At 43.2% G+C, this 16,837-nt stretch overlaps 1 protein-coding gene across 5 annotated transcripts in view; it reads right to left on the bottom strand.

Moving 5' to 3' along the window:
• The window catches only part of Dusp22 (dual specificity phosphatase 22), a 51,120-nt gene that overhangs the window by 22,388 nt on the left and 11,895 nt on the right, over positions 1-16,837 (bottom strand). For all 5 annotated transcript variants that reach the window (XM_031358369.1, XM_031358366.1, XM_031358367.1 and 2 more), the window contains exon 3: positions 14,817-14,899. In XM_031358369.1, coding sequence (XP_031214229.1) covers positions 14,817-14,899 — 83 coding nt within the window. The remainder of the gene's footprint in view (positions 1-14,816; positions 14,900-16,837) is intronic.

The following is a 16,837-nucleotide window of genomic DNA, read 5'->3' as shown; positions in this document are numbered from 1 at the left end:
AGTGGGGGGAGAGGGACGGTCAGAGTGGAGAGGTAAGATTTAGCCTTGGGTTTGATTTTATGAGCCAAGATGCAAATAAGAAGCCTCTACACCTGCTGCTGCTTTCAGGTTAGTCAAAAAACAACATATATTTGACTTGTCAGAGTGACAGAAGAGGGTTCTGATGCTTATTTTTGTTTAAGGTTTCAAAGAAAGAGCAAAGTGGCCCCAGAACAAGGGGTTTCCTCTGGCCCACATGAGATGGATTATAGGAAGGCAATGGGGGAGAGCTGGGGTGCTCTACTTCCCCAACTCTTCTGGATTTGGTTCATTGTGAAGGTTAGCTGATGTGCCAACCGTGTCTCACAAAATCTGAGGCCAGTTTCGCATGTGCTCCAAACCCAGGCACTCTGCAGTGTACCTTCATGCAGAGTCGTGCCAAATCACATCAAAGCAATGACTGTGAATGTACTGTAGAGACTGACAGGAGAACATCACTAAGGAAAACATTCACTCTGTAAAAGATACATTTCATCTGACCATGTGTGTGCCTCTGAATCTGAAAAGTAAAGAAGACCCAACTCCAAGTTCTGTAGTGTGTCCACACCTTCCCACCCCCATCGAAATCTGCTCTCTGCACTCTCAGTGTAGCCTGCTCAGGACCACTGGCCTGCCTGTGAGTAAGAGTAAGTCCCTGCAGGGAAGTCTTGTCCTTCCTTGGACCCCTCCCCTGAGCTCTTGCTTTACAGTCTCTGTGATTCCTTCTCTGTAGGCTCTTCCCATAGGCCTTTCCTCAGCAGAACTTCAACACAGTGCAGCAGCGCCTCTTTTCAAAGCTTCTCTCCACAACTTGGCTCACAAAGACTCCAGCTCTGTGTTCTGAGTTCCTCCCAGACCCCTGCATGCAGGTGCCTTTGCCCTGCATGCAAGCTTGGGTTGCTTGATCCCAAACTCTTACAGTGATCACTATTTTCCCAGTCTCTCGGCTCTTGCTCTTTGAAAATCAGCAGCAAACCTGTTTAAGTGAAGACAAGGATGCTTCAAAGAGCAGATGCAACTTTTCAAATTAAAACTTGTATATCCTAAAGGCACAGCCCCTAAGCTGGCAATGACATGTGGAGCTGGCTCTAGAGTCATGGTTCCATGCAGGCACACTTGTGCCTTCATCTCAGAAGGCTTCAGCCTCAACTTTCACTGCCTGTTGCTAATGGTCTTGGCGGGACATATGGTGAGCATGCTCGTTAAGAATGAAAAATTTAGGCAGCCACTATGATGAGACTTCATGGATCTAGAACGTCTCTGATGTTTTTATGAAACAAGATCTCACAGAAACTTCCAGTTTCTCTGGCTCTTACAACCCCCTGACTCCATCTCTGCTAAGGACCCTGAACTTTAGGTGCACTTATGTTGTAGATATATCAGTTAGGGTTGAGTACTTAATTTCTACATGTTTATGGGCTGTGGTTCTCTGTAATGGTCACCATCTGTTGCAATGGCTATCTAGAGAAGATATGAACATGATAACAGTAGACATGATAACATGGAAGGGAGACACCTCAGCGGGGCATCAACTCCAGATAAAGAATTACAGGCTTACAGGCAACTAGGAATGCTGGGAACAGGACAAATAGGTTTCTCCAGGGAAAAGCCCTCTAATTGGTTATCCAATGCCAAGTAGTCAGACCTGAATCTTATATATACAAGTAACATTATATAGACTGAACAGGCTACAATGTATATATTAAGGAATATGCACATATATATGTATATATGCACACACATACACACATATATATCTCACAACAACTCATGGTTTCTTTTTTAAATTGTGACAGATCTTCTCTGGTCGCACTTAGGACATGTTTGAAAAGGAAGTAAACATTGACTCAGAACAGAGTACTGATCTTAAGGGTAACTAAGTCCTTGAAGGTAGGGTTCAGGTTCCCAAAAGCAGAGGCCTAATTTAGCAAGTATGTTTGAACTACATGATCAAGGCGAAGAGCTTCAGAGGAGCAAGGGTTTGGGAGATGGAAAGTTAGGGAGAAGCAAGGCAAGGGTGGTGCTCTGCCATTTCTCCTCACAAGGAGCAGCATCTTTCTGCAGTGTGGTCAACTGTGAACACTGCAGTGGTTGCCATGGTACTGCCTGAGGTTTACAACATGGCAGGTGCAGCTGGAAGGGTGCTTTCCTCAGCTTAGGCACCAGTGTCCTAGGGCCTCCCTTTGATGGGGAGTGCTTTACCACACCCTCCCCCCTCACTGTGAACACTTTGATGGGTTATTTTTGTTTCGACAGCTGTATGTTCTAGCACCAGACACAGATGGAAGGCCCAGGGCAGAAAGCACTGTGGCCACCAAGGAGGCAGAGGGGCACCAGGATCTCAGTAAGAGTCAGGTGAGATATCATTGCTCATGTGGAAGCAGGAAGAACAGTTTTTCATCAGAAGAGGCACGAAATTTCAGTTTAAAGGGAAGAACAAAACAAAACAAGAGATGTTTATGATATGCTACTCATACCACTTAGCCATGAACCACTTTTTCTTGAGGGTAGAATACCACATGCAGTTGAAGTTCAGCAACCTAAGTAAGTAACCACCTTTCCCTGGGATCATGGAGCTGGTTCCTCAGAAAAGAAACTCTAACTTAGGAAAATTAGGTTGTATTTGTCACATCATACTAGCAAGTCCCTAAGAGTGGAGTCTCAACGCCAGACTTGGTTCTGTCCATCCAAGCTGCTCACCCCAGAATTACCAGATGATAAGGAGGCAGTTGGTTCTCACCTACATCACCCTTCATTCTAGCACTGGCCATAAGCAGAAGAACCAAGGGCTTAGTGGTTCATCTCATTTTAACTACAAGAAAGTTGGAGGGGAAAAAAATTCTAAGCTAGACCTGGTTGTAATCCCAGCTACCTGTAGGGCTGAGGCAAGATCCCAAGCTCCAGGCCCGACTGTGCTAGAAGGAGTTCAAGAGCAACACGGACTATTTGATGAGACTCTGCCTAAAAACGGAGTTTGAAAAGGGGCTGGAGATCTAATTTAGTGGGAGAGTGCTTGCTTAGTTTGCAGGAATCCCTGGATTAAATCCTTAGTAAGGGTGCAGAGGAGGAATGAAGGGAGGGGAAGGAGGGAAAGAAGAAGAGAAAGAAGAGTGAGGGTCTTAAGATACTGGGAACACTGAGCCCAGCACTGCACTGTGAACCTCCTACAGTTTGGCTTGCTGTAACTTTCACCCTGCACTGTTTTCTTTCCCATCAAAAAGGTCAAGATATGGCCAACGATTCACCCACTCTGTGATCAAAGGTGGAAATTGAAATCTGCTGTGTTTTTGGTAACAGCTGAAAGGAGACAAGTGATATGTCAATGCACATCCAGGGGAGGATGCCATCCTCCCGAGACACACACACACACACACACACACACGCACACACACACACACACACACACCCCACACACACACACAGAGTCTCCAAAAGCATTGTGGACACAGCTTGTTTGTCTCCACTAAGGAGCCAGCTATGCCCTTGCTTCACACTCAACACTAAATAAGATTGCATCACTTCCCTTGCAGGTGTGGACAACACTGATCCACCTGTGCCACTACCTAGCAATGACTTAGTAAGAGCACCCGAAAACAGCAGATTTGTTTAAACTAATCTTAAGTAGCCCTGGATTCATTTAAATAATCATTTTTCCTATGGTGAAAAACAATAACAGTGTGCATAGCCAGCCTGAGCCCCAACTTAGTTCTTCACCATTGAGCACTTCTGACTATAGACTCTGAGGCCTCTTCCTAAAGAGCCTGCAGCACATAGAGCCCCCTGGGATAGACACTGTCCCTACTCCTCACAGTGCTTGGGGTGTCTAGTGTCTGCCAGCCATACACTGCACTGGCCCAACCAGAGCCAGAGACACACTTTCCCTCTGTAGATTCTGTTTGGTTACTCCCACCAATATGCCAAACTACCCTTTAAATGCCTTAAAAGACATCAAATGTTCATTAAATCCTGTCCCATTTCTTTATATGCAACATAATGCCCTCTCTTGTAGTTAGTTGCCTATAATAGCCATGTGGATAACGGTCTCCTAAGGTGAGGGATCCATAACCAAGGAACCAAAGATGCTTGCCTGAGGTAAAACAAAATGTAAACTGGTCACACGGTCCAAGCTCAGAGTTCCCTGTGCCTCTGCAGAGAACCCCAAAGACTGCAACCAGAAGACTGGAAGTAAACCAGAATGTACTAGGGATTGGTAGGAACAACACATATACAGCTATATCACAATGTGGATTTGGTGACTGATGGCATCTTCCACAACACTGCAAACACCGTAATATAACAAGCACAGCTCCCTAGCCATCTGGCCACTTTCTTGTGTGGTTTTATTCAGACCCAATGAAGTGGCCACACATTTTACTGAGAAGATGCTCAAGTATTCCCATCCAGCCTACACTCTCTCTGGAGCACTGAATGGACCTGCATTTCTAACACACTTTGGAATTCAGCAGGAACATCTCACCCAGAGCTCTGGGGTGTGCATATCCATCAGTTGTCCAAGTGTCTGCATCATGAGGCTATTATGCAAGGTACCCTGACACCTCCCTTGCCCCAGCCCACAGCGAAACACTAGGTAATTCCTTTCCACTCTACCCAAGAAATGGGTAGTTTTTAAGTTGTTTCTGAGGTGCTTAGAGGTTAGTGGTTGTTACATCTTTTTGATGGATTAGTCCCTCTGTCATTAAAGCAGCTGACTCTGCTTTTGTGTCTAATAGGACAGGACTACTGTTGACCCTCCTTCTTTTGACTCATTTCACTTCAGAATCTTTTCCCAATCTTTCATTTTCAACTGTATCATTTTGTGTGACAGTCTCAGATCCTATCTGATCTTTTACTTCTGGAAAACAACTGTCACTTCTTAGTGCTCCAGGTAAAACCCATATTTCTAGCTAGGAATAGCACAAGAGCTTCCAGGGGTCTCTAAGATGTGTATCTCCTCCCTCTGTTCTATTTCTGCACTGGTAACTACTGGAAAAGCAGTCTGACTGTGTCACTTATTGGTGCACAAATCTTGGGTGAGTCTCTAATTCCCATCAGACTCTTCAGCCTGACAAACAACTGGTCCTCCTTTCTGAGGCTGCTTTTCCAGCCTGGCCACTGTGATGTACTCTGTCTGTTGAGCCTTTCCTACAGGCCGAGACACACCCTGCACTGCATCACCATGTCACCGCATGTGTTGTTCTTTACTAGGAATCACACGAAACTGTCCTCACCGTCACCACCTAGCAAGTTCTTGTTATCTTTAGAACCAAACAACTCTCACCCTTTGGTACAATCTTACTGGCTGCCACATCCTCCTGGGTGTCTTGGGGACCCTTATATCTGATACATATTTGCAACTCTGCAACACTGTAATGATTTATGTGCCTGTATCAATGTGGAACCCCTTCTTATTTCTCTTTGCATCATCCAACAACCCAAGGTAGGCTAGGAAGCAGGAGCACCCCAGGGAAGTCTGATGAGGAGGGACAAGATGTTTGCTGAAAGCCTGCCTATGCTACCAGGAGGCAAACATAGAGCCCTTTCATACTGGAGGTTTAAGAAACACTACATTTCCTCCAGAACCATCTGGTATCAGGGGGCGCTAGCCTTCCTCCTGCCCCATGCAGCCTCGTCATGCTAGTGCTCCATTTGCAGATAGGATGCTGGCAGAGGAGAAGCAGGTAGTAAGAGCCAATCTCTTCTGCACTTGGCTGCCCCACACAAGGAACTCAGACAGCTGAGTCAAGAAAGAACAATTACTAGACAGTTTTCGATCCCTACAGCAATTATTTCTATTTGAGTCATATCTATTTAAGTCTGGGGTTGGCTTCAAACAAATTTGCTTTAACACACAAGAGGTACTGCAATCCCTGAGCAAAGTAGGTACCACTGATCTTCAGATGACATCTAGAAAGTTTCCTAGAGAATCAAGACCCAGCTAAGGTTGCAAGAAACAACCATCAGTTAGAAACTAACAACAGGGCAAACAGTTGCTTGTTTCCAAAGGCTTCACTACCAGTGGGTAGTTTGTTGCTTGTGCAATGCTGGTAAAAACTCAAATCACCCAGTTTGGAGGAAATAGTAGGCATCTGCACAGGAACCACTGCCCAGCGCTGGAAGCTGCAGCACTAGGTAAATCTGTGAATTCTGAAAGAAGGGCATAAACGCATTCCTATGCCCAGTCAATCCAGTAGAAACAGACTCTTCTGATGCTGAAAACAAAGTCTCCATAATTAAAGACATGTCCTGAGCTAGCTTCTGCCTTTGAAGATTAAGACAACTTGAAGTGGATAATGTACTTTCTTTGTATCTGCTGACCACAGACCACAAAGGATGTCTAATGCCACATATCACACATGAATCCATGGTTCACCATGATAACACACACATACAAACACACACACACACACACACACACACAATTTTTTCAAGCTAAGCCTGAATATGCACATATGATCTACCCATTGTTATTACAGGCACTAAGAATATTGCTCACCAACCTCTCTTTCCCATTGATCAAAGAGATACTCTTGTTGCAGTGGTTCTCAACCTACGGGTCAAGACTTCTTTGAGGGTCAAACAACCCTTCCACAGGGGTTACTTAAGACTATCAGCCTGTCAGACATTTATACTATGATTCATAACAGTAGCAAAATTACAGCTATGAAGAAGAAACAAAAATAATTTAATGGTTGGGAGTCAATACAATATGAGAAACTGTATTAAAGGTTGAGAACCACAGCTCTTAATGGAACAAGTCAATTAAAGATTAAAAGAACATAAAGAAAACAATACTCCTTCATTCTTGGGGGTCTGTTATGATCCTTTCAGACTCTATCTGTACATGTAATAGAAATAGAATGATTTTACATTTTATATAAGAGATCATATTAAAGATATTTGCTATGATTTGCTCCTGTTTCTTAATTAGCTCTTTCCCTTAAATACACAGACATCAATCTTGACACAGCGCTGCTTTCCTACATCAACAAGCCACCCAAGACATTCGTTCTCATTTTGGGATGGGGTTAACATGTAAACAGTCCTTTGGCAAGCATCTACATCCCTGTGTGCCAGACTGAACTATAAACCATCAGAGCCAAAGAAACTCCACCAAAGAGTAGAGTGCCTACCCACTGGTCCAAGTGTTGCATGGACCAAAAAGACTTGGAACATTAAACAGAAAGACAAAATTCATGTCTTAACCAAGAGCACAGTGTAGGCACTACAGAAATGAAAGAAGCCTAAAGTCTCTCTTTGCCTGCTAAGCATGCAGCAGTGATTAAGCTTGGAAAGACAGGCTGGATTGACTGCATCAGTGTTTGCTACATGCATGCGTTACCCTACTGAACCACACTGGGAAGAAGAGGAGCAGCAGAAGCACTCTTCCTTAAACTTTAATGCCCTCTAACTCTGGTTCTGGCTCGAAGGACATGGTCTCTTCATATTTCGGAAGCCAACAAAACTGCTCAAGAAAATTTCAGAGGGACATAGGGCAGGAGGACCAAGGTTTCTACAGAGACTTCTATCAGCCACTGAGTCTAGCAGAGGACTGGCCAAGCAAATGCAGCACCTAATCCTGGTGAGTACGTCCTCATCAAGAGGCATGTGAATGCAGACAGCATAGAGACACATAGATAACAGCCTGTGTCAGAACAAACAGTAATAGCCAAGTAAAGCAAAACCACAAAATTAGAGACTGGACAAGGATAGCTCACAAAACACCTTTAGTGTGAAAGGAAATAAAAACAGGATCATTAAGAATAAATGAGGCATGGTGGCAAATGCCTGTAATTGCAGCACTTGGGAGACTGAGAAGGAATAGGGACTGTAAACCAGCCTAGGTTTCACAGTGAGCCTATCAGAAAAGGAATGAATACATAGATGCCTACCTATGAAAACAAGCTAGTTATTATCTAATCCATAGATACTAAAAGAGTTCAAAATACAAAACTGAAGACATTCAAGCCAAATTCTAGCTCATGCAATCTAAACATATAACATACATGTAATATAGATTCTGTTTCTCTATTGAGTTCATCGATGCATAATTAGACTCTCTGATGTGAAAAAGCTGTGTGATGGGATGAGAGCGCCTTTAAGGCATTTCTATTAATAGTGAAAAGTAGTTGTTTCCTGCAGGTGCTCTGTCAAATACATAGAACGAAAAATGAAACAAACTCTGAAATTTGTACATCAGAAAGGTAGACATGGTTCTGTTTCTTTTCTCAGGGGAAGGGAGAAACCTTTCCTTGTTCAATACTACTTCTTCCTCAGCACCTACAAACAATACTGAGTTTCTGATTGAAAAAAAATCACTGTTTTTTTCACCTCTCCTCAATGCTGAAGACAGCATGCTCATACTAGTCTGTCAAATACAGAAACACTTCTTGTGTGTGTGTGTGTGTGTGTGTGTGTGTGTGTGTGTGCGCGCGCGCGCGTGCTGGTCTGTGCATATATGTGAAGGTCAGAGGACAACCTTCGGTACTGTTTCTCAGGTGATGTCCACCATTTTTGAGACACAGTCTCTCTTTGGCCAGGAGCTTGCCAACAAGACTAGGCCGGCTGGCCAATGTGCTCCAGGGATATCTGTCTCCCCAGTCCTGGGATTACATGCAGGAACCACCATGCTTGGTTTTAACATCAGTTTGGGGAATCCAACTCAAGTCCTTTTGCAAGTATGTTAGTGACTATAAGCACTGACTATCCCTGTAACCCAGCAAGGACCCAGCAAGGAAACACTTCCCAATAAACATCAGCATTTCCCAGGCACAGCTCAAGCAGAGGATCAGATGAAGAGCTGGTGTATGATGAACACTGTAGCTACAGGTCTAGAGGGTTTGTTATTTGAAATTAATCTATGTATTGATGGTTTCTCCCTATAAATGCACTAATAACATGTATTTCAATGACTGATGTCAAAGCTCAGTCCGAAATGATTCTGTCTAGGAGACAGACCCTGCCTTTGCAATGAGAAGACCTCAGAATGTAACCCAGGCCAGGGTCCATTTTCTGACAGGTGGAGTCACCGAAATCAGTTATATCACAAAAGAGTAAGAATAATTCAGACTGCTTGCCAGGCTTGATGCCTTGGAGGATCAGGCCACAGTAAAGTGTCTGAGCCATGCAGAGGAGCTTCCATTCTGGTTCTCTGTGCCAGCTTCCTTCCGGATTAATGCCGTAAGCTAATTATACGAATTCCTAGTCATTGCGTAAGGCCCATTCAGATGCATGCTCAGTGCAAACAACTCCAGATTCATGGATGGAAGACAGAGCTCACTCTTGGGTCTTCCAGTCTACTGTTTCTATTTGATTTTGTCTCCTACCTTGAGCCATAGCTCTTCTTTCATTAGGCTGTAATGAATGTGAATGTTTATAAAATAATCAGAATACGATCCTGTCTATGCATTAAAGGTTCTGCCAAGGCAATGCTCAAGGAACAAATAAACCATTAGCTCCCTGGTTCCATGTGGAAGAGCTGTCATGGAAAGGAATATAACTTTTACCAAAAATAAAACAAAACAAAGCAGAAATTTTGCTAAATGAAAAGGGTAAAAGAAAAGAGAGGGTAGTAAATATTATCAAAGTATATTATAATCAGGCATGGAAATATCACAATGGAATCCATTAGTTTATACAATTAATACATGCTTAAAAATAAAACTGTGCTGGTACTGGGAACAGGCACATTCCCACAACTGCTAGGGAGAGCTCAATAGGCACACCCCTTCTCTAAGGTAGAAATATATATAGACATTGGCATCAGAAGCATCAGCCATTGCAGCAAAGGACTGAGACAAGGAGCATGCTGGGAAAACATCTGTGGCCTAGGACAGAAGAACTAGCTTCTCATCAAACCACCTAAACCAGCCATGGGGACTTTGGACTTTTTAGTTTTACAATGATGGAGTCAGGAGGGATCACCTGTAGGAACCCAATTCTGCTGAGATTTGTCAGATGAAAGGTAGTAGCTGGGCTGGGGGGCGTGGCTCAGTGTTAGAGCCCCTGCCTAGCATGTATGAAGCCATGAATCTGGTTTGATTTCTAATAACAGAGAGAGAGAGAGAGAGAGAGAGAGAGAGAGAGAGACAGAGACAGAGACAGAGACAGAGACAGAGACAGAGACAGGGAGGAAAGCAGTGGGAATAGAAAGGGAATTATAGCTCCTTAGAATCTCAGAGGGAGAGGGAGTTGGGATTCCTAGTGTGTGAGGTTCCTAAATTTTTGTGCTGCATTATTTTTGTGTGTAAAATGTGTGTCTATGTTTGTTCATGAACGTGTGTGCAAGTAGAGCCCAGAGATCAATGTTAGGTGTCTTAATGGCTATTAGCCTTACTTTTTGAGACAGGGTCTCTAGGGAACCTGGAGCTTACTGGTTCAGCTAAACTGGCTGGTGAACAAGCCATCCTCCTGCCTCTACCTCCCCAGTGCTAGGGTTACACACGTGCACTGAGGTACCTGTTATTTTTTTATCCAGGTCCAAACTCAAGTCTTCTTTACTAACCAAGCCATCTCTTCAGCCCTTTTTATGTTTTTGAAGGTCTTCATTCTGCTTTGAGCCTGACTAGGTCTCTAAATTATTTTAGGGTTACTTCCTCAGAGATGTAGGGCAGAGTTGGAAGTTGGGGGATGTTAGAGTAGCAGTGAAGGCCCTTTGGTAAGGAGAACAGAATCTCTGGCCTGGGTAGACACCTAATAGTCCAATTGGTCCTGGCTAATTCTGTAGTGAAGACACCACTCATGGGAAGGCAAGTTTACTTTAGAAATAAGCAGAAGAAGCAGTCCTTTAATGAGATACTGTTCCTTCCCAGAGTTCCTATCCACAGCACAGCAGCTTACAGGGCCACAGCTGTACAGCTTCGGATGTTTTCTGAATTACTCAGAAAAGCCGACTTCTCCTCGTCTTCTCGCTGTGGCTTCCAGGCTGCTTTCCCTGACACTCCTACTCTTGCCCTAAAGCTGTGCCTGCTTGTCTGTCTCATGTCTGAGTTCCATTCCAGCACACCGGTGTAGCTTTTTCCTTCTCCCTACCATTCTTCCCCTGGAGGCAGTTACTGAGATTTGTAGCTTTGCCTGTACTGGGTGATTTTCCTCCTAAACACTAATAGAATTGTTCTTGAATTTCAATAAGCAAGCAATCAAAGTGTCTTTATTCTAGAAGACCTACTCAGACACTCTTCTGAAGGACCACACTTGGAGCTCCTGGCTTTTCTCCATGGACTGTCTTATGCCATGTATGAGAGGCCACACAAACCCTGTGCCATCAGAAATACCGGGTTCCATTTGATGACCAAAGACAGTGGCTCAGCCACTTTGGTGGCCTGAGATCAGTGACTTCCAGCCTTTCCCTTCAGGCATGGTGGTAGGAATCATAGACATTTCAAGTGCTATTCTGGAAACTTTCTCCAAAATCAACCAAATAATGGTGTTATATGTAGTCAAACTAAAATCTAATAAAGCACAAGCTTCTTATTTAGTTGAAAAATCTGTATTTCACAATGAAAACCAACTAAGCAAGTTTCAACTGACCTGTGTGGTGGATGCAGTTTAGGACCTTGTCCTGGTCTGGAATTGTGACAGAAAACAGATTGCTATACCCAGAAAGGATATATGTTCAACAGGACTAAAACTGCAGAGCCTTCCCCTTTACCTAAGCAACTCTCATAGCCATGAACGTAAATCAATATGGAGAGGTACAATCTGCACAAAGGCAGTCTCAGGGGCAGGGTCTGGGTGATGTCTCCTCTGGCCTTGGCATGGCAGATGCTTGAATACCCTTTGGTCACTCAGATAATATAGTTACATGAGTCTGGAGATCATGTACCATATCAACAAGCATGCTCACAAGATCCTTGTTCAGGGAGACTGAGCATAGGTCTACACTGCAACTTGTAAAGGTTTAATTCTCTCAGCCTAACCAGGATTTTTCTCAGGAGCCTATGACATACTAAATTCCCTCAACTTGGTTTCCCAAAGCATGACATCACATTCCCACAGCAGCTTATCCTCAGAGAATCTGCTCATCAATTCTTGAAGCAGGCTCAAGGATGTGACCACATGCTCTGACTTGCCCTCTCTTGCATTGGAAGCTGGTCTAAAGACTCCCAACCACAGGCCTTGAGGGCAAAAACCTCAATGCTTTAAAACTCTGAGATTTACTGACATAACCCTAGAAGTACTCACACCATAAAGCCCCATATATGGCTGGCTGCCTGGCAGCCTTGCTTCTAGAAATCCTACCTGGATGTTATTTGGACCCAAATTCCTTCATTTGAGGAAGAGAGCACCTTCTTACCTCCTATCCATCCCAGAGAAAGGCTGCCCAGATTAAGCTAGGAGAGTTTCATAAATGTCTGGCTTTGAAGTCCTCAGAAAATTCCTTCCCCATTCCCTTCTAGGACCAGGGCCAGCAGAGCACAGAGCTGTGGAAGACCCCACACTAAGAACTCCCAGCCTCCTCTCCAGATTGGTTAGCCCATGGGTTTGAACTTGGAAGGTGGAGCTGAATTTGGAATTTCAGAGAGAAGATGGCTAAACAAAGTCCCTAAACATCTGGAATTCCAGTAACTTAGTTACTGTGTACACATCACTCTACAAAACTCCCCATACACACAGCTGGAGAGGCTGTTAAGCAGCTTTATAGAAACACAATAATGAGTCACCTATGACATACCAAATGAATGCAGTAAGATGGGCAATGTTAAACCACACTACGCTATAAAACTGCAGAGTAACCTTTAGTAAACACAAGCACTTACTATCAAGCTGAGCAATGACAGTATCCAATGACAACATTCTGAGGACTCTGAAAGCACAGGCAGGAAAACTGTAGGTGTGGGAGGATGATGTCGGGAAAATGTAAGAACTGTAACAAGGGGGCATGGCAACTTGCCTGTCCATGCCCCTCTTGTCTTTGCAAAGGCAGCTTGTCCCTATAAACAAAGTACACAGAATATGGTGGACACATAATGTGTTCAGAATGGAGGCCCACAGTCTGCCCTGAGCGCCAGGATTCACGTACACAGTAGCTTCTTTATACCTGGGTTACAATCCCACCTGTTTTACTTTCCATTCCAGCCAGAGTTTCTATGTGTGAAACTCAGAATGGCTGTAGTTGTCTCATGTTTAACACTTCAAGACCTTGCATTTGACAAGGTGTTCCATTAAAATTAGTACATAATAGTAAGGCAGACTCGGATGAGGAGGGTGGGAAGGACTGCTATGCAATTTATTAAAATAAAGAAGACCTCAAGCTTCATCTTGCCATTTAAGAGGAAATCAGTCATGACGACCTTGTAGTTTAAACATGTCTATATTTTAAATACAAACTATCACTAACAGGTTAAACAATTAATATTGTTTTGGTAATTTAGTTAATTATTTAATTAGTTAAAACAGAAATAACTATTTTCAAAGTAACTGTTGTACTCAAAAAGAAAAACAAAACAAACCTGTCATTCCCACTGAGGCTAACACAGTGCTCCGGCAAACAGCCATGGAAAGAGCAAGGAAGTGTGAGCCTCCAACTGGGAACATAGGTGGGGACAGCTGGGCAGTGGTGACCATGTGCTGCAGCTTACCGACTGCTTCTCAGCCTCCGTTCTCATCTATGCACTTTAGCTTGTTCTGTACTGGCTCAAACCTTCTCTTCCCCAAATGAAGGAATTTGGGTCCAGGAAGCTCCAAAGCCAAGGAAAATACATACATATATACGTACACACACAGACACACACACACACATACACACACACACACACAACCTATTCTTGCATATTGACTTTCAATGAAAACAGCTTGAACCAGGAGTCTTTGTTTCAGAACAAGTACCCCTCCCTTTCTAACACCCCACCCTAAAATAGAAAAAACATGTATCACAACCACACAGGCATTGTTTGCTAAAACAAGGTTAACCTGGGCAGAAACAGAAATAGATTTTGCTCCTGACCAACAGCTCAAACCGTCCATCAGTGTAAAATTGAAGATGTTTTTTGGAATTAGTGTACAAGCAGACACACCCTGTTTACTCCCCAAACCTAAAACACAACAGCTCTTTACTGATGTAGTCCATTCAGACCAGGCCTGGGAAGACCACAGGGGTGACATGCCTGCTTTCCTGTCCTCTACTCCTTAAGACAAATGCTACTAGAACTTCTGTGGCAAACATCGTCAGGAAATGAGCAACTTGAATTTGTTACGATCCTACTACAGCAGAAACAATTTTGAAAACAGCAATAGGTTTAGCTTATTCAGCTGTTTTTTTTTCCTGTAGTTGTAGAGATGCAACCTAGATCTTCATGTGTGCTAGGCTACTCTGCCACCAAGATGCCATCAGCCTAAATTTTAATTAACTAATTAGTTATTAACACAGGGTCTCACTCTGTAGCCTAAGCTAGGCTGGAATTCATTATGTAGCCCAGGTTGGTCTTGAACTCAAAACCACCTTCTTACCTGAGTGCTGGAAGCACAGGTTATGACCTACCACTAGGCAATAAACTGTGTTTTAAATGTTCTTAGTATTTAAAAGGAAATGCAATGTCTGTTTATTTTGGGGCACTTAGAAGAAAAGAGTCAAGCAAGCAATGCAGCAGAAGTACAGTAAGGACGTCCTCTGTCGGGACACAGCATGGCCTCAAGTGGGCCAGGCATTTAACTCCAATACAAAAGTAATTTGTCCCGTGACCACAGGAATATACTAGTGTCAGAATATGGCTGCTTTCATTAATATCATGTGTACTTACCACAGATTATAAATATACACACACTCACAGAGACAGACATACATACACACAGTTCTTTCTTACCTCCAACATGGGCCTGGCAGTGTCGTGCACAGAAAGAATGTGTGTGACCTTGTTCCTGCTCAACTGTTCTGCATCTCTTGCATCTGCCATCAAAGATAAGAGATGGACATTTTAACAGTCTCTATGAGTTCACCACTCTTACAGTCTAGGCAGAAAACAGCACACAACTTGCAAATTTTTTTTCTTAAAACTTTGTAAGTGATCATATCCAGAATAATCTAGACTGATGAAATTAGGACTTTTGCTTTTATGTATTTTGTCTTAATTTATTTTTGACTGATATAACTTTTGAGCTCAAGTATTGTACTCAGATTAGAAAACATTTTAATTAGGGAAGCTGTTAAAAGAAATACAAGATGTAGTATAGTACACTAGTATGTTTTCACACGAGACACATATATTAAGCATGTTTATTGAAAAAAAAACAAACAAGTAGTTACCTCCCACTGATTCCTTAAGTTGAATGTAAAGTCCAAGAACTCATTTGCTGAAGAAGACAGAGAAGTACAATGGATGGATAGTCCTTACCCTGAGAGAGGTAAAGTTTGAGACAGGACTATGGTCTATAGTAGCTACATCCACGTTACGGCAAAATCAAATCAACAAAAATCCAGAACGTTTTCTAGAAATTCCACATAGAATTATCAACTGTCTATTAAATTACCTTCATATGAAACTATGACACCAAAATTATATTCCCTTCTAATGTTCCCACCTATAGGAGAAGACTAATTTTCAGATGCTCTGAGTTTAAAACCTCAGTTCATCAACAAAACAGTTCAACAAGAAAGAAGGCTCACTCAGCTGACTGCTTGGCCCTGGCCAACCTCTTCAAAGGGATACAAGAAAAAAAAGGACCAAAAAGCAAGTATTCCATGTTGTTCCTTGAGAAGATCTGATGACATGGGAAATTGTCCAGGCCTGCACCAAATTTAAGTACACCAGAAACTCTGTACAAACATGTATAGCCAGAAACGTATATGGTGGAAATGTAGTAAACAGGCCAATTGAGATGTGGACTAATGAGAGAATGTCTACTCTCCAGGGTGCATGTGCCTGTGTGTCGAACCTCTCTGGGAGGCACATCAGAAAGGCTAGTTCTTAGGTCCCAGTCAAACTAGATCATGCACATTCTCAACAAGCCCTGGAATAGGGCAAAAACTAAGGACCAATGTTCTAACTATTCTGCAATGTCAGATGTTGAAGTTTTTTAAATGACGTTTAAGTTTATTTTTAGTTTGAAGACTCTCCTTACTGATTCAACCACTGAAGCTTCAGATTCCATCTTGAAAAGCAGCTTTATCTTTCACACACAGAGATCTCAACCACAATCCCGCATCATTGTAATAAACTGGGGTAATACGGCCTTGAATCACATCGTCCCACAGAATGTAGTGCAGAATGCCTTCCAAAAGCTCATGCGTTAATGTCTTGATCCTAAGGTTAGTGCCACTGGAAGGTGGCGGGTCCATCAACGGGTGATTTGTACGTCACTTGGGCTATGTCCTTGAAGGAGATAACAGGACACTAGTCTTTTCACTTTCTGCTACCATGAGGCAAACAGAATCTTCTTGCTGAACACTCCCAACAGATGTGCTGCCACAGTTCCAACGGCAATGGGCAAACTGACTGTGGACTGAAACCTCCTCAACACAAAGTAAAGTAAACTGTTCCTCTTTTTAAGTTGATAACTCCAGACATTTGTAATAGTAACAAAGAGCTGACCAACACAAACAGAAGAAAGAACTGTGTAGGGGAAGGAGTGGCTAAATGGCTCAGCAGATCAAGTCGTAAGCCTTGAAGGCCTGACAGCCTGAGCTTAATCCCTGGAGCCCTTGCAAAGGTATGAGAGAACCAAAGGCTCAAAGGTGACCTCTGACCTCCACATTGGCAGCGTAGCACAAATGTCCACACACAACTCCCCACCTGCTCAAACACATTAATAAAAAAATCACCCAGAAATGAACCCACATACCTATGGTCACTTAATCTTTGACAAAGGAGCTGAAACCACCCAGTGG

The sequence above is a fragment of the Mastomys coucha genome, unplaced genomic scaffold (assembly GCF_008632895.1).
Source record: "Mastomys coucha isolate ucsf_1 unplaced genomic scaffold, UCSF_Mcou_1 pScaffold7, whole genome shotgun sequence".
NCBI lineage: Eukaryota > Metazoa > Chordata > Mammalia > Rodentia > Muridae > Mastomys > Mastomys coucha.
The sequence above is the reverse complement of the archived record's forward strand: the minus strand, read 5'-3'. Positions and strand labels throughout refer to the sequence as shown.